At 54.1% G+C, this 27,654-nt stretch overlaps 2 protein-coding genes across 2 annotated transcripts; both read left to right on the top strand.

The window, feature by feature from the left end:
- The first annotated feature begins 3,334 nt into the window (after positions 1-3,334).
- Positions 3,335-5,515, top strand: LOC129146274 (golgin subfamily A member 2-like). Its single transcript, XM_054698108.1, has 3 exons — positions 3,335-3,503; positions 5,175-5,420; positions 5,465-5,515. Exons 1-3 carry the CDS (start codon positions 3,402-3,404, stop codon positions 5,513-5,515), a joined length of 399 nt encoding a protein of 132 aa, XP_054554083.1. The 5' UTR covers positions 3,335-3,401.
- A 2-nt stretch (positions 5,516-5,517) lies between these two features.
- Positions 5,518-24,091, top strand: LOC129146275 (golgin subfamily A member 2-like). The gene is made up of 7 exons (XM_054698109.1): positions 5,518-5,539; positions 8,391-8,493; positions 8,586-8,692; positions 8,764-8,917; positions 21,136-21,215; positions 22,164-22,277; positions 24,074-24,091. Exons 2-7 carry the CDS (start codon positions 8,439-8,441, stop codon positions 24,089-24,091), a joined length of 528 nt encoding a protein of 175 aa, XP_054554084.1. The 5' UTR covers positions 5,518-5,539; positions 8,391-8,438.
- Positions 24,092-27,654: the final 3,563 nt, after the last annotated feature.

Raw genomic sequence — 27,654 nt, forward strand, 5'->3', positions numbered from 1 at the left:
TTTCTGCAATTGTCATCTTTCGTTAAATTAATTACTTCTATGGGGTGACAAGTTTCATTTGGTTCATTTGTAAGGACGCGTGAATCTTTGCAATGGCTCCATCCCCACATCCCACCTCTGGTCTGCGCCTCTGGGTCTTTTCCAGAGCAGTTGGTGCTCCCTCGAGCAGCTGCCCTAAGCATCATTCCTTTCTATACCGGGTTTAATTACTATGTTAATCCCTTCTACCCCCACCTCCACTTTCTGGTCTTGTGACCCCTCCATCCTCAATTTTCTACTCTTAGCCTCTATCAAGGAGCACTGCTCAGGAACATTGTCCCTCAACTTAGTGTTTTTTGTTTTTTGTTTTTTTTCTTTGACTGGGACTGTGGCTTGGGAAAGCAGACCACAGAGATGCAGGCCACTGTCCACTCAACACATCAGTCATGTCAGTCACCACGCAGTCATGCCCCCCTGACTGATCACTGAGGGTGTTCACCTTCAACACCAGGCTAAGGTAGAGTCTCCCAGCTTTCTTCCTGCAAAGCCTTTGTTTCATTTCTTTAGTTACCATTGTCTTTTGAGATTAGTCATTATGGGCAGCTCATACTTATGGGTGTTCTGGGAGAGGGTTCAGGCTCGCTTGCTCTGTACTGTACCCCACCTTTAAACACTGAGCGCCTACAAAGCCTACGCTTCCCTAGTAAACTTGAAGCATTGACAACCGCTCTGGGTGACACTGGGAAGAAATATTTAGTTTGGTTTTCTCCAGAGTTTCTACTTCTCCACAGAGACTTTCCAATTTTTGTCTGACTTCTCCATCTCACATTCTAATTCCTTATGACACAGGTGCCAGAGTGCCCCCAATCAGTGCTCTTTGGAGTGATCTGTTTACCCTCTGTGGATCAGATCCCAGCAAACTGACCTTCCCAGTTGGGAATCTTCCCCCAGTCGTCTCAACATGGGTTGCTCAGCACGCCACAGGATAAACAGGCGACTGAAGCATCAATTCTGCTTCATTCTCTTGAGAAAAAAAGCCTTCTGTATTAATGTACATATGCGTACATAAGTGAGATTGTAACAGATTGCTCTGAAATGTGCCTGGCTGTGCCCCTGGCTGTCCCCTCACTGCCTCCTGCCATCAGCATCCATTGGTGCAGGAGCTTGAGCAGCGCTGTTAATGGGTAACATGTATAAGAAAGGGCCCTGATGTCTGAGTACTCACATGCTTGCTTTTCCACCCCGCGCTGGCTTTGCCCGCTGGCAGCTACTGATTCATGGCATCCTGGAAGTTCGAGTCTGAAGACTAAGTGTAAATTCCTAAACATTTTTTCTTTAAACCATGTTATCAGTCCATTTCATCATCATTGGAGGGGCGTGGTACTACCCACAGCACCTGGTAGAGTTCTGGTGGCATGAAGTCAGGTGGCAAATCTAACATGTAAAGTGGGGTGTGAGTACAGGGGCTTGCAGTTCTCGTGAGCCTCAACTCTCTTTGAGAGTTGAGAGACTCTGCAGTTGAGAGACTACCAAAGGAAAACAGCTTGGGGTCTCCTGCAGGAGTTAAGAAAAAAAAAGAAGACACTTGGCAATAGGCCAGAGACAAGGCTTCTGGTGGTTGTGAGTCATCAAAAGATGTAAGTCTTGCTCTGCCAGGCTTCCTGGGAGGGAGTGCTCCAGGGCAGCTGAGTGAGCGTTTAAGAGCATGAAAGAAGTGGGTAAGAATCCTGGCTCTGAGTGCGGCCTCTCAGTAGCTCTGCTGGGGATCTGATTTGGGGTGACACTGTTTAAGTTCTTTGTCCACCTGTGAGTCAGGGTGCTACAGTTCTATTTAAATCTTGGCAGCATCCATGAGATGATTGTGCATTCATCCCTTTGTGCGGGGCCTGGTGCTCAGTGAGCCTTCAGTACAGGGCGTCGCTATGGACTTCTTGCTCTGGCAATTTCTCTCATCCCCAGCCTCAAGGGGAAGCCAGTCAGTGAGGACACCCTCTCCCTTTAGGGCGGCAAAGATGAGCCCCGGGTGCTTGGGATTAGGCGACCTCTGAGGTGGGAGTCCGTTTCTGCCACCTGCTTGCTAGATGATCACAGGGAAAATCACATCTTTCCTGGGTCTCAGGTTCCTCACCTGGAAGATGATATTGTTGGGCCAGATCAGTGTCTTCCAGCCTGATTTGGTAGCTTTGATCCATCTCTTGGTTCACATTGCTTTCTGCCTCAGGCGAGGCGGAGAGTGGCCGTTTGGAAAGATGGCACAGGCCGTGGTATGGATCCGTCACCCTTGTCTCCGGCATCCATTGTCCAGAGCTGCTCTTTTTCTTTCTCTGACCTTCTTTTCTTCTCTAAGTCACTTTTCTCTTCCTCCCCTTGCCCTTGTTTTTCTCTTTTCACCTCCTGTAGATTCAGGACATTCTGCAGGTGCTGTGTCCGACCTTAACCACTCCAATGGGGTAGCGCTCCCCCCATTTGACAGGAGGAAGGTGAGGCCGTGCCAAGACCCCCTCCCTGGCTTGCCCTCTCCCAGCGTGCATGCCCGAGGCTTGTCTGGTTGGGGTACTTGGCCTCTGGCTGATTTTATGTTCCCATCATTAACCCTCGGTGTGTCCATGTCTGCTATTTCAAATGCTTGGTTGGTTGTTGTTTTCCTTCCCGCACATCTTTATCATCTTGGAGAAGATAGAATACACCGTGAAGGGTGAAAGGTCATTTGGGAAGAGCTTCCAGAGCAGTGTGAAAGATTTGGGCCTTCCAAGCCTCCAGGGTGAATGCTCAGTGGCCCGTACTACCGGGAGAGTGTCAATAACTCCCCCCCCACCCCACACACACACACACACAGGGCTTGCCCTCTAGAGGGGCATGTCCCCCAAAGACCAACAATGCACATAGTGGTTGATTTTTCAAAGTGATGAATTCAATTTTAGCTTGGGAGTGGGAAATGCAGGCTTAGGAGAAAGGGGGCTTTTGTTACAGGTACAAGGGTTCAGGTGAGTTTTGTAGCAGAACTGCAAAGTACCTGAGGTTCACCAGAGATGAGTGACTGGGACATCCTCCCCCACTGTCTTTTAAAAATCAACTGGACACTTACCATCTCCCATGGGCCCTTGGCAGCAGACACTTTGCTAGGCGGCAAGGTGGGATGTGGCAACTGAAGGAGCAGTTGGCTCTGAAGGGTCTGGAGGCTGGAGGGGGTGGCCTTTCAGACTGATGTGTAGGTGACGTGGGAGTCCCGGGCAGAGGGTGGGTGCAGGAGATGATCAGGATCCGGAGCCCAGAGAGCGCTTGGCAAGAAGGTAAGGTGCCTGGGGTGCCCTGGGCTGGAAGATGACCTCATCCTGATGTGGGAGGGGACACCAAGCTCTGGGTCTCCAGCTGCATTGGGTGGCATCTCATTGTTTCTTCTGTCTGTCCAGTCCCATCAGAACATGGAGGTGACCGGCACGCTCCAAATGGAGCAGCACACCAAGAGCGAGCTGGCCACGAAACTCGGCCAGCTGCAGGAGAAGCTGACAGAGCTAAAGGAGCTGGTAAGTCCTGTGCCAGCTGGGAAGGTCTCAGAGGCCTCCGGGAGGGAGGTTTTTAGGCCACAGAGGTAGCTCCAACTCAGGGCTGGGAGGCACTGGTTACCCTGCAGTCCTGCCAGGTCCGTGACCACCTGTGCCCAGGGTCTGACATGGAGTGGTGGGTTCCCCGGGACTGCAGGTCACCTGCCCCGCTGGAGGTTGAGCCACTAAGGCAGAGACAAGGAGACGTGGAGACATCCTTTTTCCAGACTTGGCTCCGGGGTTGCGCTTCACTGAACAGGGCTGAGCCTCAACATTCTTCACTTCAGAGAGCACTGGAAAGCAGTTCTGCTGCAGTTGAAGGAAGGGGCCTGGGCAGGTGGCAAAGTCCCACAGTGCCTGTCCCCCCCCCATTTGTGGGTGCAGATCTGGGAGTTGCCTCGGTGGTCTCCACTCTGTTGCTCCACCACAAGTCCGTTGAGACAGTTGCTGCTCAGAACTGCCCTTTTCTGCACGCTTCCTGGGTTATGGGCAGGACCAATCAGGTGGAAGCTCTGAGCTGATTGGTGCTAAGTGGTCCAGTCAGCCAAGGATGAAAATGGTCCAGGGCCTCCCTGGTGGCCTAGGGGTTAAGTCTCGGCACCCATCACCACTGCTGCCTGAGTTTGATCCCTGGCCGGGAGCTGACCCACAGGGCGCAGCAGACCTCTCCTGCCTTGCCGGCTGCTCCCCTCAGCAGTGTGTTTCAGTCAGTCTGTCTGTTCTGCTCACTCTACACCTCTGGCCAATACCCCAGTTCTTCTGCACAAAAAAAGAAAAATGGTCCAACCAGACTTGATGTTGGGACACCCTGAAGAGTGATATAAGCCAGGGTTAGAGGGAGCTGAGGGGCTCCGTTCCAACCTCCAAAGAAAGAAGGGGAAGACTCTGTTCCTGGCCTCTGAAGAAAGGAGGGCCAGAAGCTGAAAGAAGAAAAGCAGCATCCAGTAGCCAACCTCTGCGGGAGGAAGAGAGGATGAAGACCTCTGTCAGAGACTGGGCCTCCAGTCCTGTGTCTGACATCACCGGAAAGGAGCACCAAAGGCTCCGGGCCTCGTGTCTGAAAGAGCTGTTTGTTGTTGGTGTTGTCCAGCAACTCACAAAGAACGTTTTAACACTTTGTGTCTCTGACATCACCTGGGATCCCAACTGAAAAGGGTAGTCACAGGGCATGAATGGGATGCCAGGATAGGCCGCAGTCGCACCCACCTGCCCAGCCTCTAAGACAAGAGAGCTGCCAAAAAGCCCCAAAGTCAAAACCAAAGGCTGGAGCAATACAGACCCCATACGATAGGGGCCTACAGGTTAGAGCCGATGGAAGGATAGTGCCCGGTAGGGGACTCATCACTGTGGTTCTCAACCATGTGCACAATTGCAAGAGACTTCAGCCTCTGTAAGCAACCACCTTGGGGTTTATTTTACAAATGGGAAACGGAGCTTACTGTAGCCACAAGTGGTGTCTACCTCAGCCAGGTACTGTCCACCAGAAGTACAAGTAGGGTTCCAATCCCCTGTCACCAGGAGTGCTGAGCAGCACTGGTCAGTAGTGATGGTCACTACTGGTCTCCCTGAGGTAGCGTCTAGCAGAGGCAGCTGGGTTCCAATGACAATTTGGAGGCCAACTGCCACCTGCCCTCACCCCCCCGCGTCCTGCAGGTGGAGGAGAAATATCAAGAGGCTCAGGAGCTGCAGCAGCAGCAGGACCACTACCTTAGTCACCTTCAGCAGTACATGGCCGCCTACCAGAAGCTCGTGGCTGCCTACCAGCAGCTGGCCAACGAGAAGGACGTCCTGCAGAAGCAGGTGCTGCTTAACACCCAGCTTGTCAACTGGATACAGCACGAAGAAGAGCAGGGCAAGATGGAGGTCGAGTTGGCCCGCCAAGAGCTGCTGGAAACACAGGTGGGGCAATTGGAGTGCCAGACACCCTGTGGCCGCCCGAGCAGGAAGACCTGCGAGCAGCATCCCTTCTCATTCTTTCCTGTCGGCCCCACTGAACCTCCTGGTTCGGACTGGAGAAAGTGAGTGGGACTTCAGCAGAGGAGGGGTTTGCAAGAGTGGAAGCCACCCTTAGGACAACTTGGATCCTTCTCCTTTGGGGACTTGCTGGCGCAGGGTTGCACAGAGAGGAGGGAGCAGAGCTTGCTGGCTCTCAGGGCTGCTTCAGAACCCAGGTGTTCTTTGAGCCCCTCTGGCTGCCCCCCAACAGTAAATGGACTGAGCAGTGAGGAGGAGGAGGAAGAGAACAAGGGCCCCCTGCCAAAGCTAAGCATCCCTGACGACCTAGACAGCCGCGAGGCCATGGTGGGGAGAGTGTGCCTGGGGAGACCCACAGGGCCCTTCAGGGAGCCATGGAGAAACTGCAGGTGAGTGTGTGTAAGGCAGGAAGGAATGGCCACAGGGCAGGTTTTCTGATCCAGCAGACCAGGTACAGGAGAAGTGAGTCCTGGAAGCCTCAGTGACTTTTGCAGGCTTTTATTGGGATTTACCGGGTACATGGCAGGCAGGGGTGCTGGGGGGTCAGGAGGCAGACAGGCCTCCCAGCCCCCAGCAAGTCTTCACTCTTTCTGGGCTCTCCGGCGTTCTCTGATGGTCTCTGCTGCTCTGCTGTCTCGGTTCTGCTTCTGCTTCTCTGCTGCTGCTGGCATTCCCATGACGCCGCCCTTAAAAGCCCAGTCTTGGGCTTCCCCGGTGGCACAGCGGTTGAGGGCTGGGTTCTGAAGCTGCCCGCAGCCTCCGCGGTGCCGGTTTGATTCCTGGCCGCAGGGCGAGGGTCCCACATGGCGCGCGGACCTCTCCTGCCGCCCGCTGCTCCCCTCAGCAGTGTACTTCAGTCCTTCTGCCTGCTCTGCTCCCCGCTCTGGCTCTGGTGAATTCTCTCACCCTCCCGCACTTCTGACTGTACCCAGTGTTTGTATGAATAAATAAATAAATCTTTAAAAAAAAAAAGAGACTGACTTCACAAAGTTCATTTAAAATAAATAAATAAATAAATAAATAAAAGCCCAGTCTTAGCCCAGGTGAATCCCATCTACCTATACCCACACCCTACTCCAGGTGCCCGCATCAGGCATGCATTCGGGACCACAGGGTTCGTCATCCATCCTAATGGCGGGAGGGCAGAAAAGCCTGATACTTTTACCTGCCAGACAGTCTATACGAGTTATACACACGTTTCTCTTGGCGAATATGAACACTGCAGCCATGGCCCACAAAAGCAAATGAAATATATCACAATGTAATATAACAGAACACAAATAAGTCCAGGCAGGGCACCGACCTGGGGGCAAAAGACTGTTGGCACCAGTAGATGATCCACCACTTCAGCTGCCGAAGGCACTGCTCATGCGAGAGAGGGAACCACTCAGGCATCTGCCGTCACTGGCCAGGAGCCCTCAGGCCTCCTGGCCCCCTCCAGCTGGGGTCTTGGCCACAAGCCACACACTGCATCCACCCCCAGGATGCACTCACTCTTGGGTTGGCGATTCTGTACTCTTTGGGGGTAATCGCCCAACCCTCAGGGTTTCTGTCTGCAGTCGCTCCAACACTCGGCTTTCATAGCCACCAATGCGACACGCAGGCCCCTGCCCTCAGGCCAGCCCACTGCACAAGCACATGGGTCGGGGATCTGTGGTTGCAAGCGCCACATGCGGCCTCTCTTGGGTCCCCTCTTTGGCTGAGGGCCCCACCACAAGCCACGTTCCCTGCCCGTCCCCCAAGGACGGGTTCCTCAGCTCCTCACCCTCACTCAGCAATGAACAGGGCAACACCCACAGGTGATTTTAAGAGACTCACTGGCCTTCTTTAGCTTACACAGTGCTTAACAGCCGCTCAGGGCTTCCCGAACTTAGCACCAGCTTTTGCCTTCTCAGTTGGCTTTTTCTCCTCTGCCTGGCTACTGGGCAATACACTGGCTGCTTTTGGCCACCAAGGCCCACTGGCCACCCCCAGATTCCCATCTCTGGGGGTGTACAATCCCATCCTCCCCCAGGGTCCCCAAAACATATCAAACTTGCCAAGGTCCTCCCCCTTCTGGCGGGATTGTTAGTCCATTAGTCCAAGTTCATCGGCTTTTCCCTTTGTCCACACTGGGGAGCTCTGAATCGTGGTCCTTTCTTCCCGACGATTCTTGCTGCCTCGGGGATCATTGGCTGGTCCTCTCGGGCGTCTCCTCCTCCAGGCGAGGTCTCATCCCGCAGCTTCCGGACCTTTTCCATCCCCTGTGCCGCCATGACACGTCCAGCGCTGTCACAGGCAGACACTGTCTGCTGCTCCTCAGTCCCTCCCGGTCTTCGGAGGGCTCCATACCCGTCTGCATGGATCACCTTGCCGACTTACGCCAATTGTAAGGCAGAAAGGAATGGACACGGGGCAGGTTTTCTGATCTAGCAGACCGGGTCCAGGAGAAGAGAGTCCTGGAAGCCTCAGTGGCTTTTGCAGGCTTTTATTGGGATTTACCATGTACATGGCAAGTAGGGGTGCTGGGGGGCTGGGAGGCTGACAGGCCTCCCAGCCCCTAGCAAGTCTTCATTCTTTCTGGGCTCTCCGGTGTTCTCTGGTGGTCTCTGCTGCTCTGCTCTCTCGGTTCTGCTTCCGCTTCTCTGCTTCTGCTGGCGTCCCAGGGACGCCACCCTTAAAAGCCCATCTTAGCCCAGGTGAATCCCATCTACCTATGCCCACAGCATACTCCAGGTGCCTGCATCAGGCTTGCATTCAGAACCACAGGGTTCCGTCTTCTATCCAAATGGCGGGAGGGCAGAAAAGCCTGATAGTTTTTTCTTACCCTACAGTGTGGTTCTCCGGAGGGCTGGGCGGGCTGGGTGCTGGGCAGGCCAGCACTGCTGAGCCCCTGAGCCCACTGTCTGGCTGCAGGGTCACTTTACCGAGCTCATTCAGGAGAAAGTGGACTTACAGGACTGGATGGAGGAGCTGGAGCATCGATGTATCCAGATGTCTGGAGAGACTGACACCATCGGTGAGTGGGGAGGCCTGTGCCCTGCAGCTGGGGTGCTATGCAGAGGCTGGGGAGACCCCAGCAGCTGAGCTATCTACACACCCTCCCCCTAGGAGAATACATTGCTCTCTACCAGACCCAGAGAGCAGTGATGAGGAAGGAGCACCAAGAGAAGGAGGAGTCCATAAGCCAGCTGGCCCAGAACAAAGAGGAGATGAAGGTAGTCAGAGCTCTGGCTCCATGGTGGTGCAGCTGGGGGCAGGGCGGGCTTCTGAGTGTCTCTGCTTCCAGGTGAAGCTGTTAGAGCTGCAAGAGCTGGTTTTGTGGCTGGTGGAGGTGCACAACAAATGGCGGGTGAAGCTCCAAGCACCTGCCCAGAACCCTGCTGCTGAGCCCACTAGCGCATGCCTAGCCCCCAAGGAGCCTGGTGCTGCCAGCGGCCAAGGTGAGGAAAGCCCCGCACGGGCATCTAGGCAGGAGGAGCACACTCCGCCAGGCACACAGCATCCTGTCTCTGTCTCTCTAAAGCACGGAGTGAAGTGAGCCTCGTCCACAACGTGCAGCTGACCCAGGGCGAGGCCCAGCTGGGCCTGACTCCCCTCGAGAACACCTCTGTGCAGCAGATCATTCAGCTGCTTCAAGAAATGCAGAACCCCCAGGAAGGCGTCACCATTGGAAACAGCCGTGTATTCCCTTCTTCTACCAGGCTGATGACAACAAGGTGAAGATAATGGTGGTCTAGGCCACCGGCATGGGCCGGGGGCTCTGCCCCCACCTGGCCCTCACCAACCCATCCCTGTTCCCAGGCTATCCCCCCCCGTCCTTTGGCTCTCCTTCCCAGTTGTCCTTTCATCCCTCGGCTTAAAAAAGGGGTCCAACAACTCCCCTATCTAATAGGGGGAAACAGGTGCAGACCCTAGCCTCTTAGGTCAGGGCTGTGTCTTAATCTCTGGGCTATTCATACTTCCAGAGACAAGGAGCTAGAAACATCCAACTAGTTATTTAGGGGGCTCCCTTCTACAACATAGGGGCTCCTTGATGACCAATTGAATCCTTACCAGGCCTTCCTGCAGAGGGCCTAGGTTATATCAGGCAATTTGGGGCCACGTGCCCCCCCACCCTACCCCAACCATGTGGAGTGGGGCAGCATTTTGAAGGCCCGGCATGGGGGCTAAGTCCAGACAGAGATACCAGCTGGGCAGGTGGGCACCTACACCTGTCTAGAGTGTAGCCAAGAGATAGCAGTGGTTTATTTGAGACCACCCAGATCCACAAAGGGGTGGCCTCCCCTGCTCCCTTTTGAAATTTCCCCACGGGCCTTTGCACCCAATTTTTTTTTTTTTTACTTTTTTGTTGGACTCAATAATTGTTTTGATTTTTCTTTATTTTTTTCTTTTTACTTTTTGTTGCACCCAATTATTTTGGAGGTGATCCCTAACTGCAGAGGGGAGGCCTCTCCTACTACCTAGCAAAAGTCCCCATGGGCATGTGTGCCCGATTATTTTGTAGGCACCCACCTGTTAAGGGGGGGCTCTGCTCACTACACAAGTCTTGTGGCTTGAGGTTACCCTGTCCCCCTCACAAAAGTTTCGCGGGCATGAGGGCACCACAATCCTCAAAGGGGTGTCCTCACCTGTCCCGGCTAACAAAAGGCCCGCGGGCATGAGGCCACCCCAATGTGCAAAGGGGTGGCCTCCTCCTTCCCCCCTCACAAAAGGCCCATGGGCATGAGGCCACCCCAATCCACAGAGGAGTGGCCTCTCCTGTCCCGCCCCTCACAAAAGAAACGCGGGCATGAAGCCAACCCAATTCTCAAAGGGGTGGTGTACCCTGTCCCCCCTCCCAAAAGACCCGTGGGCATGAGGCCACCCCAATGCACAAAGGGGTGGCTTCCCTCACCCCGTGCCCCCTCACAAAAGTCCCGCGGGCATGAGGCCACCCCGATCCACAAAAGGGTGGCCTCCCCTTCCCTCCTCTCAAATGTCCTGCAGGTATGAGGCCACCGCAGTCCACAAAGGGGTGGCATCCACTTGCTGTCTTTACAAAAGTCCCGTGGGCCTCTGTGCCTGATTATCTTGGAGGCCACCCCGGATTTGCACAGAGGTGGCCTTCACTGCTTCTTTAATAAAAAGTCCCCATAGAGGGGATGCATGGCTTACTCAGGCAATTTGGGGGTACACACTTACTCCCCCAACCCTGTGGAAAACCGGGCTTGGCCAGAAGCCGGTCTGGGGTGGCTGGTGGAGGCCAGGCGGAAGGCGCGCGGGCGCCCCACGGTGTACATACTGTGCTGGGACGTGTGTACATGGGGCTGAGACGGCCCCTGTATCACAGCGGAGGCTGCGGTGGCCCCTGGGAGAGGAGGTTTCTATGAATCAGTTGACATCGAGGAAACTTATTTATAGATCGCCCAGGACAGAGGAAGGAGGCAAGGCCAGGGAGTGGTTCCTGGTGTTTCACTTTTGTTTCTGAATAAACCGAACTCACCACGTGGTCGGGCCCTGGGATCTGGGCTCAGGTGCTGCGCTGGGTGTGGGTCCTGCCAGCAGAGGGCAGGCTTTGGGGTGCGAGTTGCGCACTGCGGCTGCCTGTCAGGGCATCCAACCCGCTCAGCTCTCAGGCCCTACAGGTGCCACCCACTGCGTGCCACCCCGGGAGGGCCAAGACTGGGAAACCTGGTCTACTTCTGTGGAAGGAAAGCAGGGTGCCAGCACCCCAGAGTACTGGCTTCCAGCCTAGGCATTTCTCCTCTCACCCTGTTTCTCTGGGGCCCCCAGCCAGGCCCCATGATTCCTCCAGGCTGGCACTCTACCCCTGGTGGCCACAGCAGGGTCCAGATGAAGACCAGCTAACATCCAGGTGCTTTCCCGGGCAGCCCGGGAAAGACTGGGGCATCCCAGGCACCCCTGCGTACCCATGCTTAAGACTTCCCCTCCCCCTGAACGCCACAGAACACAGCCAGCACACAACACGTTGCTCCCCATTGTTCAGAAATGGGTTTCATTCTCAGCCAAGAGACAGCAGGACTGGTCGCGGCCAGAAGCACACAGCTGCCGGGACAGCACCCCCATGCTCGGGGAAGGGGCAGGAAGGTGGCAGGGGTGCTGAATGGGCACAGGCCGGGAATGGCAGGGAGGCTCGTCGGAGGTGGCAAGTGTTGGCGGGGGCGGCTGGGGTGACAGCGTTTGCTTGTAGTTGGGCCACAAGACTCAGAAGGACAGCACAGCACAGCGGTTCCCAACACTAGAGATGTGCACATTAATGTGTGTGTGTGTGTGTGTATTTATAGACATGTATAGAGCAGGGCAGGAGCAATACCACAGCGGGGGCACAAGTGTCACCGAGGTCATGCCTGGGGTGTCAGCTCACCACCACAACAGACTAAAGTCACAGATGAAGGGGGAGGCTTGGGGGCTGGGGGCCAAGTCACAGAACAGCCACCCAGGCAGGCCTGGGAAGAGAGGTGTCCCAGGAAGAGGAGGGGTCTGGTTAGAGGCCGAAGGGGGCCCTGGGGCTCTCAGGATGGGATGGACTTGCCTGACCCGATCAGCTGGCAGCTGGAGAGAAGCAGAGAGAAAACGGGGGAGGGAGAGAAGGGGGAGAGCTGGGAAGGCAGGTGCAGCCTGGGCTGCAGCGCTGGGGGGGAGGTGGGGAGGGAAGACGAAGCAGGGGAGGGTGTGGGCAGGGGTTCTGGATGAGAGGGGAGGGGGACAGGGAGAGGGGTGCAGGAGCAGGAGCTGGAGCCTCTCCCTGCACGCTCACCGGCCTCTCACACACACCAGACAGTGCACCCGTGAGCCAGACATGTGATCGGCTCCCTCCTGCTCCCTCCTCTCTGCTCCCCTGTCTTTCATTCCGCTGGCCCAGGACCACCCTCAACTTCGGGAGTAGGGGGCCCCGGGCCCCACGCGACACCACCATTTCTGATGAAGAAAGACAGGCGGAATACCACTGTTTACCCCGAGAGGGCAGAGCTGAGAGGATGGCTGGAGGGAGCACTGGGGGCCCCCTGGGTGGGCAGAAAGCCCAGGAGTCCTCCATATGGACCCTGGGGAGGCTGGGAGGGCAGGAGTCTGGATGCCAGTGGCCACAGGCTTATAAGTCTAAGAGGGGAGCCTCAGCTGGCCGGGGGACCACAGGTTGAATAGGTGAGGCTGGGCCCTTCCTGGTGTGGAAAAGCAGAAGAGCAAGCATCAGTGGAAGGATGCGGGGGGCAGGCAGGTCTGTGGGGCGAGTTTTACTGCCCAGCTGGAGCAGAACTCAGAGAAGCCAACTTGCCTGGGTCAGCAGACACTGAGGTCCCCTGGCTGTAAAGGGGAGGTGACCCTAAGGAGAAACAGGCCCAGGTCCACAGGCCTGCAGGCGGGCCTCGGTGCTTTACCTGGGGCACAGCAACACCGGGCATGGAGGGCAAGGCGCTCTGTGACCTGCCTGGTTGCAAGGTGGCTCTGGGCCGAGCTGTGGCTTGGACCCTCAGGCTTTCCAAAGCCATCAGACAACCTGAGCCTTCCTGAAGGCGACTCAGTTGCCACAATAAGGAGGAGGGTCCAGACCTCCTCTGCCCTGTGGTGGATCTGGTTCCAAAGCTCCCAAGGCAGCTGCCCTGCCCCAGCAGCACACACATAGGGGGATGGGGGCTGCACCCCCAGGATGAATTTCAAAGGCTCCCTGAAGGCCTGCTCCCTGACAGCAGCACAAGCGGCCTATCAGTTCAACACCCTGCGCGACCATCTGCACTGCAGGCCCTCGAGCCTAGAGACTTCCACAGCCAGAGGACCTCCACCTAGGTGGAAGGCCCGGCTGAGACACGTAGCAGCCACTGTCTTCAGTCAAAGGTACTTTGGGAACTTGGGGTTGGCTTGCCTGTATGAACGTAAGTGTGTGTGTGACCAATATAGGAATAAAATTCTCTCTGAGAGCCAACTTCTGACTGAAGCTTATCTATCACCCTCGCGGCAGATGCCTTCTCTCAAACCTCGGTCCCTTGGGGCTTCGGCCAGATATGTGCCCTAAGCGTCTCATCTTTTACTGCAGCGCTGCGTGGCCTCAATACCAATTGGACAATGGCTCCCACGGGCCTAGCATGGCGCTTTTGACTTCTCCATCCTTGCAGACCTAGAGTTCTGTCACCGCAATGGAAATGGTCAGAGATCCCTTAGGGCCAGGCTGGCTTTCTCTTGTGCTCCCGTGCCCCCCTCCAGCCCCTCCCTCCTGAAAACCTGCCACACTCTCCAAGTCTTGAGACTCCTCTCACTCTCCCCTCTCTGGACCCTCTTCAACGTTTTCTGATCCTCTAGTTCTCAGTCTTCACCTCCTCCAGCTCCCCAATCCGGCCTCCCCTCTTTTTTTTCACCTCCTAGCTGCCACACCCGCTCTGGGTGGTCCTCTTCTGGGTCCCCTCAGGGAAGTGGCGGGGACTGAAGGAGGAATTAGGGTCCATGGTCCTTCCTCTCTGTCTGGTCTCTCCCAGACTGAAAAGCTTCTTGGCTCTTTCACTAACAATCCCACCACCTACACCAAAGAGTTTCCTTATCTTACCCAAGCCTGTGACCTTACTTGCCATGATTACAAGTGATCCTCTCTTCCACCCTGACCTCTGACAAAAGGGAGCAGGTTTTTAGGTCTGCCCAAGACCAAGCAGATCAGGTCCCTGTGACTGACACAACCATGGCCCCAGGCTCTGCAGCAGTTCCCAGCCCAGAGCTGGGGTGGGGCTACCAGACTGACACAGGCAGGGCCCCCGGAGCAGGACTCACCAAGACCACTTTATTACCTGTCTCCTAGCTGGTCTCCAAACAGCTGTGCACAAAAGTGTAAATTTTGCTAAGCTCAGGAGATTCCCCAGTCTGCCTCAGAAAACCGTGCTGCCTTCCTTAGCCGCCTGACGGAGACGCTCCAGCGCCATACCAGGCTTGACCCTGACTCAAATGGAGGCGCAACAGTTCTGGCTACCCATTTTATATTCCAGTCAGCCCCCAACATTACACAGAAGCTTAAGAAGGTTGAGGGGCTTTCCCTGGTGGCGCAGTGGTTAAGCGCTGTGCTGTGAGGCTCTCGTGCCAGTTTGATCCCGGCTGGCCAGCCAGCGAGGGTCCCACATGGCACAGCAGACCTCTCCTGTTGCGCCCACTCCTCCCCTCAGCAGCATATTTCCTCAGTCTGCCTGTTTGGTTCCCCACTCTGTCTCTGGTGAATCCTCTCACCCTCCCACGTATCTGGCCTGTACCCCGGTTCTTGTGTAAATGAATAAATAAATCTTAAAAAAAAAAAAAAAAAGGCTGAGGATAGTCCTCAAACCCATATCCAGGATCTGCTGAATATGGCCTTGACAGTTTTTAAAAACCGGGAGGAACAGGACAGGCAGAGAGGGAACTCCGTAGTCACCAGAAGGCTGGGCTTCAAGCTCAGGCCCTGGTAGCTGCCTTGAGACTGGCAGGCCCTGCTCCTCCAACCACCACAGCACCTGCCACCGACAGAGGACGACAACGGGCCCCATGGCCCCCAACCGACTGCCCCTGGGATCCTGCTTCAAATGTGGTCAAGAAGGCCACTGGTCCAGACAATGCCCCAACCCCTGCCAGGACTGTGTCCCACCTGCAACATCTGGGGTCACTGGACAAGTGACTATGCCTCCATGCCTGGCTGTGGTGGGCCAGTCCTTCCAGCCCCAAGCAACTCTTGCCACTGGTGGTCTTGGGTTTGGCAGCTGAGGACTGAAGAGGCCCGGACTCATCAACCCCAATAACCTTCAAGGAGCCCAGGATAACAGTCAAGGTAGCAGGTAAGTCCATCTCCTTTCTGGACTCTCCTTCAATATGTTGCTGGCCTCCTCCTCTGCAGACCTTCTCCGCCACAATCTCAGCAACACACTGCACAACTCCTCACCTTCCTGTGCTCAAAAGGATACCGTGTCTCCCCGTCCAAAGCCCAACTTTCAGTTCCCACAGCCGTCTATCTGGGTCTTCCACTAACTCCTTCCTCCAAACAGCTGACGGTGGACCACAAACAGGGCATCCGGGACCTTCCCTCCCCTGAACCGGCAGAACAAATCCTTTCCTTCCTAGGTTTGGTCGGATTCTTCCATTTTGGATCCCTGATTTTGCTTTCCTAGCCAAGCCACTGTACAAGGCAGCAAAAGCCTCCCCTGAAGGACGTCTCCAATCCCCCGGGGAGGTTCGCAGGGCCTTCCTTTTACTCACACATATCCTCCTTATCTCACTCTTCCCCTCTCTGGACCCTCTTCAACGTTCTCTGATCCTATAGATTCTCAGTCTAGAGAATTAGGGCACCTGCCCTGCCCTTCCTGATCCAGAAAAGCCTTTCCTCCTGTTCATAGACGAACGTCAGGGTATGGCGGCAGGCGGCCTTTCCCAGCCTGTGGGCCCAGCCTGTGGGCCCAGCCCTGTGTCCTGTCGCTTCTCTCTCCAAGCAGACGGATCCCACTGTCAGGGGCTGGCAACCTCGCCTTAGAGCCCTCGCAGCGGCAGCTCTACTCACCCGGGAACCCCTCAAACTTATCCTGGGAAGACCTGTCCAAGCACATTCCTCGCACCACCTTCAAGGCCCTCCTGTCTCCCCGCCCGCTCTCCACTCTCACTCCTGCCCGCTCACAGGACTCCCACGTGCTCTTTATCGAAAACCCTCTGGCGAGTCTCACTCAGTCTAATTCTCTCAACCCAGCCCCTCTTCTGTCTCTGGCCCCCCTTCTGCCGCTAATCCATGCCCTGAAATCCTGGGCGAAATGCAAACCTCCAGACTGGGTTTTGCTGACTCCCCTTTGTCAGATGCCTACTGGGCTCTGTCTGTAGACGGCAGCTCTTGCGAAGGTGCGCGAGGTCAGCGGAGGGCTGCCTAGGCCATGGTTACCCTCGATCAGGTCATCGAGGCAGGAAAGCCGCCCGGAGGAACCACCTCCCGAAAGGCAGAACTCAGAGCACTTACCGGGGCCCTGACCCTCAGCAACCATAAGAAAGTCACCATCTATGCGGATTCAACATATGCCTTCCTTATGGCTCACAGTCCTGCTGCGATTTGGCAGGAAAGTGGGTTCCTTTCCACCAAGAGGTCCTCCATCATTTACGCTAAACTTATCCTTAAGCTTCTAGCGGCCTTGCAGCTTCCAACTGAAGTCGCCATTATCCACTGTAAGGACACCACACGGACAATTCTTACGTGACCACAGGGAATAACAAGTCTGATGCAGCAGCAAGGGCTCCCACCACTGACTCTGCTGCAGACCCTGCCCCTATTCCCTATCTGTCCCCTCCATCACTCTGACTTAGGAGCCTAATGAACGCCAATTCCTGAGTCTGCTCTTTCAACCCTCCTTGAGTGCAAAAGTCTGGCAGATAGTTCCCATCGTCAAACCTGTGCTCGTGGATCACCTCATGGGGGAGTTCACCCACCTTCTTCTTTTGCAGCTCACCAGCTGCGTGGACACTTACCCAGACAGGATTGGCAGGTTGATTTTACTCACTTCCCTACTCACAAAAAGGTTAAATATCTGCTCACAATGGTTGATGCAGTGACAGGTTGGGTCGAGCCCTTCCCTGCAGCTAGAGAAATGGGTCAGGTGGTAACCGAGGCCCTTCTTAACCACATTATCCCACACTTTGGCCTCCCCAGCTCTATCCTATGTGACAATGGTCCAGCTTTTATCTCAAAGATTACTCAGCAGGTCTCCACGGCTCTGGGTATCACCTGGAAGCTTCACATTCCCCACCACCCGCAATCCTCAGGGAAGGTGGAGCGCGCCAATGGGCTCATCAAGGGTCACCTCACTAAACTCTCCTGAGAGCTCTGCGACTGCTCCGGGAACATGAAGACCTGCACTTACCCAGTCCTGCCTTGAATCTCGACCTCCTCAACTGACCTACCCCACCACTGCATCCGGGAGACCAAGTCCTGCTCAAATTGCTTCAGCCAAAGCCACGGCAGCCTCCGTGGACTGGTCCACACACGGTCATTCTCACCACGCCTACAGCAGTAACACTTCTGGGACACCCCTCCTGGCACCATCTCTCTCGGGTCAAACATGCCCCCGAAGACAAATATTATGCATGTTGTAACCTGGGTCCTACTAGGATGTGCATTTCTTGTCAAAATCTCCCTGAGCCCAGTGTCCTATGTATGGAAATTCAAAGTTAGGGAGACCTTTGTCTTAGGATCCATGGAGACTACCCACTTGGTGGGTACTGCAGAGTGCCCACAGGCCGGATGCACAGCACCCATCACCCACACCCTAACTCTTTCGTTGATTACCAACCCTATGAACTCCTTGCTTCTTTTACCATCAAACCTTAGATCACTGTAAGAATTCCTACAAAGAATATGGGGGGTGCCCTTATCTGTCATGTACAGTGTACCTTCCAGATAAAGGTCAAATGTTCACTCTGGTCTGTCATAATATGGGTTTCAATACGAATTAAGTTAACTATCTTTTTCTGATCCTTGGGACCTACGCTGGGTACAGGGAATCCAAGCCACAGGGTACACTGGCTGGCATTCCTACCCAGTGGCAACATTGTCCGTCTCAAGGGAATATGTCCCGACACAATATGCCACAGTCCAAGTCTCCCAGGACATCCTCCATTCAGAGCAAGTCCTACAAAATCAGCTAACATCATCAGAAAAGACCGAGACACCCTCAACCTGGGTTCATATAATCCAAAACACTCTGCCCTTCCTGACTGACTCCTTTGGGACTAATACCTCCTCTTGTTTCCTCTGCGCTTCCCTTCAGAGGCCTCTACTGGCAGCAGCTCCAATTAATCTCAATATCACTATGACCAAGATAACGGACGCTGCTTGCCAGACTCCCCAACTCTCAGTCCCCCTATGGGACTCCAGTCACAGCTACCCCTGCTAGAAAACTGATGCCCTTGTCAGCTTTCATTCCCGCACTTCCAACATTTCGGTGAAAGGATAGATACCTCCTTAGAAAAAACCTCTGTGTCTTTAGCATCATTTAAAAGACAGCTCCCCTCCCTGGCACAGGTCACTCCAAAACCGGTGGGCTCTGGACCTGTTAAAAACTGATAAGGGGGCACCTGCCTATTCGTCAGGGAAGAATGTTGTTACTGTATCAGTGAGTCAGGGATTGTAGAACAAAATGTGGAAGCCTTAATGAAACTACGCAAAGACATGGAAAGGGAAAGCGGGGGCTCCAAGTCTCCACTGACATGGTTTCAAAATCCTATAGTCTCATGGCTCCTCCCACTCTTGGGGCCAATACTAATGATAACTTTATTTTTTTCTTTTTGCCCCTTGCCTCCTAAAATTCACACAGGCTCGCATTCAGGAAATGTCTCCTACCACATTTAACCAACTTCTCTACCCATATTCTTGCATCCCTGCAGAAGACCCTCATAACCAGGCCTGAGCCACCTCCTTGGCTCTCTGCCAGAACCAGAGAGCAGTGACAAGGGAGGAGCACTGAGAGAAGGGGTTCATAAACGGGCTGGCCCGGGACGAAGAGGAGCGGCGAATGTGTGTGGCAGGGCAAGGGGTGGAATGTAGTTACATCACAATCCCTGGGAACCATCCTTATGTCACATCAAGAGCTGGGTGCTTGATTTGTTGCCCCAGGCCCCCAGGACTAACCCCCTTTCAGGTTTCTCCTATGGCTGCAGATTACCAACTTGAAGGGGACCCAAGGCCATGGGACCCGACCCTGGGAGAGGGTTCAGGCTCGCTTGCTCTGTACTGTACCCCACCTTTAAACACTGAGCGCCTACAAAGCCTACGCTTCCCTAGTAATCTTGAAACGCTGACAACTGCTCTGGGTGACACTGGGAAGAATTGTTTAGTTTGGTTTTCTGCGGGGTTTCTACTTCTCCAAGGAGACTTTCCAATTTTCGTCTGACTCCTCCATCTCACATTCTAATTCCTTATGACCCTGGGGCCAGAGTGCCCCCCAATCAGTGCTCTTTGGAGTGATCTGTTTATCCTCTGTGGATCAGATCCCAGAAAACTGACCTTCCCAGTTGGGAATCTTCCCCCAGTCGTCTCAACATGGTTTGCTCTGCTCGCCACAGGATAAATAGGCGACTGAAGCATCAATTCTGCTTGAGTCTCTTGAGAAAAAAAAGCCTTCTGTGTTAATGTACATATGCAGACATATGTGAGATTGTAACAGATTGCTCTGAAATGTGCCTGGCTGTGCCCCTGGCTGTCCCCTCACTGCCTCCTGCCATCAGCATCCACTGGTGCAGGAGCTTGAGCAGCGCTGCCTGCTGGCAGCTACTGAGTCATGGCATCCCAGAAGTTCGAGTCTGAAGACTGAGTGAAAATTCCTAAAGATTTTTTTCTTTAAACCATGTCATCAGTCAATTTCTTCTGTCATTGGGAGGATGGGACGGGGGAATACTCACAGCACCTGGTGGAGATGGTGGTGGCATGAAGTCAGATGGCAAATCTAACTTGTAAAGTGGGGTGTGAGTACAGGGGCTTGCCGTTCTCGTGAGCCTCAACTCTCTTTTTCCTCTCTGCAGTTGAGAGACTACCAAAGGAAAAACATCTTGGGGTCTCCTGCAAGAGACCACTGGAAGTGGTTGTAAGTCATCTGAAGATGTAAGTCTTGCTCAGCCAGGCTTCCTGGGAGAGGGGTGTTCCAGGGGCAGCCGAGTGAGAGGTGAAGAGCATGGAAGAAGTGGGTAAGAACCCTGGGTCTGAGTGCGGCCTCTCAGTAGCTCTGCTGGGGATCTGATTTGGGGTGACACTGTTTAAGCTCTTTGTCCACCTGTGAGTCAGGGTGCTACAGCTCTACTTAAATCTAGGCAGCATCCATGAGATGATTGTGCATTCATCCCTTCGTGTGGGTCCTTGTGCGCAGTGAGCCTTCAGTACAGGGCATCGCTATGGATTTCTTGCTCTGGCAATTTCCCTCATCCCCAGCCTCAAAGGGAAGCCAGGCATTGAGAACACCCTCTCCCTTTAGTGCGGCACAGATGAGCCCCGGGTGCTTGGGTTTAGGCAACCACTGAAGTGGAGTCTGTCTTTGCTACCTGCTTGCTGGGTGATCACAGGGAAAATCACATCCTTCCCGGGTCTCAGTTTCCTCACCTGGAAAAGGATACTTCTGGGGGGCCTCCCCGGTGGCACAGCAGTTGAGCTCTGGGTTGCGAAGCTGCCCGCTGCCTCTGAGGCGCCGGTTCGATCCCCGGCTGCTCCCCGGTCACCAGAGGAGGGTCCCACATGGCGTGCAGACCTCTCCTGCCGCCCGCTGCTCCCCTCAGCAGTGTACTTCGGTCCTTCTGCCTGCTCTGCTCCCCGCTCTGGCTCTTGTGAATTCTCTCACCCTCCCGCGCTTCTGACTGTACCCAGTGCATGTATAAACAAAACAAACAAACAAACAAAAATAAATAAATAAATAAAACATGCCTCTATAAAAAAAAAAATGATATTGCTGGGCCAGATCAGTGTCTTCCAGACTGATTTGGTAGCTTTGATCATCTCTTGGTTCACGTTGCTTTCTGCCTCAGGCGAGGTGGTGAGTGGCCATTTGGAAAGATGGCACAGGCCGTGGTATGGATCCGTCACCCTTGTCTCCAGCATCCATCATCCAGAGCTGCTCTCTCTTTCCTTCTCTGGCCTTCTTGTCTTCTCTAAGTCACTTTTCTCTTCCTCCCCTTGCCCTTGTTTTTCCCTTTTCACTTCCTGTAGATTCAGGATATTCTGCAGGTGCTGTGTCCCACCTTAACCGCTCCAATGGGGTAGCACTGCCCCCATTGGACAAGAGGAAGGTGAGGCCATGCTGAGACCCCCTCCCTGGCTTGCCCTCTCCCAGCATGCATGCCCGAGGCTTGTCTGGTTGGGGTACTTGGCCTCTGGCTGATTTTATGTTGCCATCATTAACCCTCAGTGTGTCCATGTCTGCTATTTCACCTGCTTGGTTGATTGTTGTTTTCCTTCCCACACATCTTTATCATCTTAGACAAGATAAAATACACTGTGAAGGGTAACAGATCTTTTGGGAAGAGCTTCCAGAGCAGGAGTGTGAGATTTGGGCCTTCCAACCCTTCAGGGTGAATGCTCAGGGGCCCGTCCTACTGGGAGAGTGTCAATAACCCCCCCCCCACACACACACACAGGGCTTGCCCTCTGGGCATGTCCCCCAAAGACCAACAGTGCACATAGCGGTTGATTTTTCAAAGTGATGAATTCATTTTAGCTTGGGAGTGGGAAATGCAGGCTTAGGAGAAAGGGGGCTTTTGTTACAGGTGCAAGGATTAAGGTGAGTTTTGTAGCAGAACTGCAAAGTACCTGAGGTTAACCAGAGATGAGTGACTGGGACATTCTGCCCCCTTGTCTTTTAAAAATCAACTGGACTCTTACCCATCTCCCATGGGCCCTTGGCAGCAGACCCTTTGCTAGGCGGCAAGGTGGGATGTGGCAACTGAGGGAGCAGTTGGCTCTGAAGGGTCTGGAGGCTGGAGGGGTGGCCTTTGAGACTGATGTGTAGAGGTGGGCAGTGTTCATCCCCGTGGAGAGCGGGTGACGTGGGAGTCCCAGGCAGAGGGTGGGTGCAGGAGATGATCAGATTCGGAGCCCAGAGAGCGCTTGGCAAGAAGGTAAGGTGCCTGGGGTGCCCTGGGCTGGGGGATGACCTCGTCATGATGTGGGAGGGGACACCAAGCTCTGTGTCTCCAACTGCATTGGGTGGTGTCTCATTGTTTCTTCTGTCTATCCAGGTACATCAGAACATGGAGGTGACTGGCTCACTCCAAACGGAGCAGCACACCAACAGCGAGCTGGCCACAAAACTTGGCCAGCTGCGGGAGAAGCTGGCAGAGCTGAAGGAGCTGGTAAGTCCTGCGCCAGCTTGGACGGGCTTGGAGGCCTCTGGGAGGGAGGTCCTTAGGCCAGAACAGAGATAGCTCCAACTCAGGACTGGGGGGCACTGATGACCCTGCAGTCCTGCCAGGTCTGTGACCACCTGTGCCCTAGGCTCTGACATGAAGTGGTGGGTTCCTCGGGACTGCAGGTCACCTCCCTGCTGGAGGCATGAGCCACTAGGGGAGAGACGAGGAGACGTGGAGACATCCTGGTTCCAGACTTGGCTCTGGGTTGCGCTTCAATGAACAGGGCTGAGCCTCAGCATCCTTCACTTCAGAGAGCACTAGAAAGCAGTTCTGTTGTGGTGAAAGGAAGGGGTCTGGGCAGGTGGCAAAGTCCCACAGTGCCTGCCTCAGGAAGAGAGGTCAGTGCCTGTCCCCCCCATCTGTGGCGCAGATCTGGGAGGTGCCTCGGTGGCGGGAGCCAGCAGCAGCGGTGGTCTCCACTCTGCTGCTCCACCACAAGTCCGTTGAGGCAGTTGCTCCTCAGAGCTGCCCTTTTCTGCAAGCTTCCTGAGTTATGGGCAGGACCAATCAGGTGCAAGCTATGGGCTGATTGGTACTAAGTGGCCCAGTCAGTCAAGGATGAAAAATGGTGCAGGGCTTCCCTGGTGGCCTAGGGGTTAAGTCTCGGCACCGTTACCGCTGATGTCTGAGTTTGATCCCTGGCCGGAATCTGACCCACAGGGCGCAGCAGACCTCTCCTGCCTTGCCGGCTGCTCCCCTCAGCAGTGTGTTTCAGTCAGTCTGCCTGTTCTGCTCACTCTACACCTCTGGCCAATACCCCAGTTCTTCTGCACAAAAAAAGAAAAATGGTCCAATCAGACTTGATGTTGGGACACCCTGAAGAGTGATATAAGCCAGGGTTAGAGGGAGCTGAGGGGCTCTGTTCCAACCTCCAAAGAAAGAAGGGGAAGACTCTTTTCCTGGCCTCTGAAGAAAGGAGAACCAGAAGCTGAAAGAAGAAAAGCAGCATCCAGTAGCCAACCTCTGCAGGGGAAAGAGAGGATGAAGACCTCTGTCATTGACTGGGCCTCCAGTCAGTGTCTGACATCACCTGAAAGGAGCACCAAAGGCTCCAGGCCTCATGTCTGAAAGAGCTGTTTGTTGTTGGTGTTGTCCAGCAACTCACAAAGAGCTTTTAACCCTTCGTGTCTCTGACACCGGCTGGGATCCCAACTGAAAAGGGTAGTCACGGGGCATGAGGATGGGATGCCAGGATAGGCCGCAGTGGCACCCACCTGCCTGGGCTCTAAGACAGGAGGGCTGCCAAAAAGCCCCAAAGCCAAAATCTAAAGGCTGAAGCAATACAGACCCCATACGATAGGGGCCTACAGGCTGGAGCCGATTGAAGGATAGTGCCCAGTAGGGGACTCATCACTGTGGTTCTCAACCGTGTGCACAATTGCAAGAGACTTCAGGCTCTGGAAACAACCACCTTGGTGGCCTCCACTGGTGGCGCAGTGGTTGAGTGTTGGGCTGCGAAGCTGCTTGCAGCCTCTACTGCCCGCAGCCTCTGCAGCGCCGGTTCAATCCCTGGCCACAGGTGAGGGTCCCACATGGCGCGACAGTCCTCTCCTGCTGCCCACTGGTCCCCTCAGCAATGTACTTCGGTCCTTCTGCCTGTTCTGCTCCCTGCTCTGGCTCTGGTGAATTCTCTCACCCTCCCGCGCTTCTGACTGTACCCAGTGCTTGTATAAATAAAATTAAAAAAAAAAAAAAGTTCTGTTTGCAGAACTTCTAACCTCCTGGACCCCCCTGTGCAGAGTAAGCAGGTGCTCTAGGAGACTCTGGCTCCCTTTAGGGCGGCAGGTGCCAGCACACCCGCAGAGGACCTTACACTACTTCAAAGGAAACCTGCACCCCCCTGATCACTGCAGCACTTTTTACAGTAGCCGAACTGTAGAAGGGATGGTACATAGATAATAGGATACTACTCATCAAGAAACATAAACTCATGCCATCTGGGGCAACATGGATGGAGCTAATTGAAATAAGCCCAAAGGAGAAAGACAAATATGTCACTTAGATATATGGATATAGAAAAATTAAACAAAGGGCTAGTTTAAGCTATCCCGTGAGTCTCCCAGGTGGTGCCTGACTACTGGCTCGGCTGCAGACCAGCCCAGACTTTCTGGCCTGGCAGCTGGATGGTGGACTGACCCTCTGTAGTTTGGCATCAAACTCATTTGATGACAAAGCCTGACTCCAGCTGACTGAATCCCCCATTGTGTCTTGTTTTACCTGCACCAACTACTGGTCCCCAGCCTCTGCTGTTTGCTGAGTCTGAGATGGATCTTGTACTTGATGCTGCATGTAATTTTTTGTTTGTTTGTTTTTAAGATTCATTTTTTATTTATTTATGCATACAAGAACTGGGGTATAGGCCAGAGGGGCAGAGGGTGAGAGGATTCACCAGACACAGAGTAGGGAGCAGAATAGGCCGATCCACTGAAATCCACTGCTGAGGGGAGGGGTGGGTGAGACAGGAGAGGTCTGCTGCCCCATGAGGGTTGCTCCCTGGCCAGGGATCAAACTCAGATCTAAGCAGTGATAGCATTCAGGCTTAAACCTTATGCCACCAGGGAGGCCCTGTTTTTATATTTTTTTATATCTTTTGATATTATTTAAAATAATAGAAGCACTCCTACTGCTCTACTTTCATAATAAACACGCTCCTTCCTCCCTGCCTTTGGCTCAGGTCGGGTTTACACGTGTCTTTGTCACCTTTACTCAGTGTCCATCTCTCATGACAGAGCAAGCTCTATGTCTCCAGGGTCCTCTCTCTGCTCCCCATTGTGTCTGCAGGGGAGGCAGCTTGGGGAGGCAGGAGCCAGCCAGGGAGAGGGATGCTGGGAAGTGAAGAGGAGGCAAAGGCAGAGAACACTTGGGAGATGCTCCCTGGTTCACTGAGAAAAGCATTTCTCAAAGTGTGGTTGTGGAATCCTTGAAGTCACCCAGAGCCTGTCACAGGAGCCACGAGGTCAAAACTATTTTCAAAATGTCACTTAGATACATACCACTGACTTTTTCACTATTTTGCCATCTGCTGAGGTAAAACTTACTAAAAATGGAGCTTATATTACTAACTGCAGTTATTCTTCACAAGTACTTACCTCAGAAACACAACTCCAAGCCAGTTTCATTTCAAAGTGTCTTGGTTGAAGCATTAAAAATTATCTTCATTATTCTATCATCCTCAAATCCACATTTTACAGCACCTGATGCGATGACACGCAAGTGCACACACAACACTCCTGCTGCGTTCCCAGCTATTATGTGCCAAGAAACATATTTGCATGAGATGAATTAGACTATTTTTCTTTTTTTTGTAGGCAATACCATCTTCACATGAAGGAATGAATGACAAAATCTGTGGCTATTTGATTTGGTTAATTAGCAGACATTGTCCTGAACATGAGTGTGTGCTCCTTTGAGAAAATCAACTGACAAGGGCCTCCCCTGGTGGCACAGCAGTTGAGGGTTGGGCTGTGATCCTGGCCACTGGTGAGGGTCCCACATGGCACGCAGACCTCTCTTGCTGCCCAGTGCTCTCCTCAGCAGTGTATTTCCTTGTTCTGCCTGTTCTGCTCCTCACTCTGGCCCTGGTGAATTCTCTCACCTTTCAGCTCTCTGACTGTACCCAGTTCTTGTGTAAATAAATAAATAAATCTTTAAAAAAAAAAAAAGAAAATCAACTGGCAATTGATAACTGAGAGTAACTTCACCTTGACCAAATATAAGTGCTCAGAAAAAAACAGAATCATGAAAATTGTGTCCTATCACTTGCCAACTTCCAGTACTACTTTTACTTTTTGGATTTGTAGTGAAAAATAATTTTTTCATAGACTTCAACCAGAACCACAGTTAAATGCAGAAGGAAGCATGAAATTCCTACTGTCTTCTAATGAGACAGACAAGATAAACAACGAGACAGACAAGAAGACAACTGCAAACATAAAACACATGAAAGATCCACTCTTCTCATTGCCCTGATTATTTTCAGAAATAAGTTATTTTTCTTAAGAACACTTTCTATTAACATGCATTGGATTATTACTATTATTCTAAATAAACAGCTACATGATCAAACTCGCTTTATTCCCAGTGTGGTAAGTATGGGGAGCGATACCTCCTAAACAAGATTATACTTGGCGTCCTCCCTAATTTGTCAGACTGGACACGGATCCGGGAAGGAACATGACTGAGAATCACAGACCCAGTGCTTGGGTCATGGAGACAGGGTGAGGAAGCTTTGGGTGAGGAGAGGAGGGGCCAGAGCAAAGCCCCAGGGCCCTAGTCTGGTTCTCATAGTTCCAGGCCCCAGGGCTGTGTCTAGGGCAGGAAGGTTACTGTTGGGGACACCCCACTGCCCCCTTAGCCTCCCTTCTGTCTCCACCACCTGTGCTGGGCCCCGGACACTTGTGACTCCTCCCCAGTTCTCAGTCCCCAGTGCCTGAGGCTCCCAGAGAACCAGTCAGCATCACTGCCTGCCCAGGTAAGTCTCCACCCACCAGCCTGGAGTCAGAAGCTCCCCAGACCCCAGCATTGCTGATCATGGGGTCCCCAACTCTCCTCCTGCTGCTTCTCTCCAGGGCTCTGGCCCAGACAGACACCTGGGCTGGTGAGAGCAGGGTGGAGGGAAAAAGGTTTCTGCAGAGGAAACTGCTGCCTTAGGCCCCTCTGTCACCCCCATGTCCCCCTCAGTCCTGGTCCCTTTCTGTCCCCCCACCCTGCCTCCTCCTTTTGTCCCCTGAGTCTTGCCCCTTCTGGACCCGCTGCCCATGTTCAGTCTCTGGAGCTCCCTCCCTCCTGGACACTTTCTCCCCTGCCCCATCTCCCTGGGACTCAGGACCTGCCCCGGGAGGAGGGTCCGCCCGGCTTCACCCCTCCCCGCCCCCAGGCTCCCCCTCTCTGAGGGTGTTAGAAATGGTGATGTCCCGCCCGGCCTCGGGGAGCCCCGGTGCATCGCGGGGGCTACGTGGACGACACGCAGTTCGGGGTTCGACAGCGACTCCCCGGGCCAGAGCGCGGAGCCGCGGGCCCTGGGCGGGCGGGCGGGGCGGGAGGTCGGGCGAGGAGACGCGGCTCCGCAGACTCTCGGCGCGGAGGCTCCAAGCGCTCCTGGAGGCCCCGCGCGGCCGCCGCAGCCAGAGCCGGGCCGGGGAGCAGCGCTGGCCAGGGCGGGTCACCGCTCCCGCCCCCCCCCCGCCCGAGTCTCGGGGCCCCGTGACCCCGAGGCCGTGGCCCCTGCCAGGCCCTTGACCAGGGAAGAGCCCGCGGGACTTTCACCCTTTAGGTTTTTTTTTGTTTTTGTTTTTTGTTTTTTTTGTTTGTTTTTTAACCA

The sequence above is a fragment of the Talpa occidentalis genome, unplaced genomic scaffold (assembly GCF_014898055.3).
Source record: "Talpa occidentalis isolate TD23 unplaced genomic scaffold, MPIMG_talOcc4v2.1 talOcc4.2, whole genome shotgun sequence".
NCBI classification, from domain to species: Eukaryota; Metazoa; Chordata; class Mammalia; order Eulipotyphla; family Talpidae; genus Talpa; species Talpa occidentalis.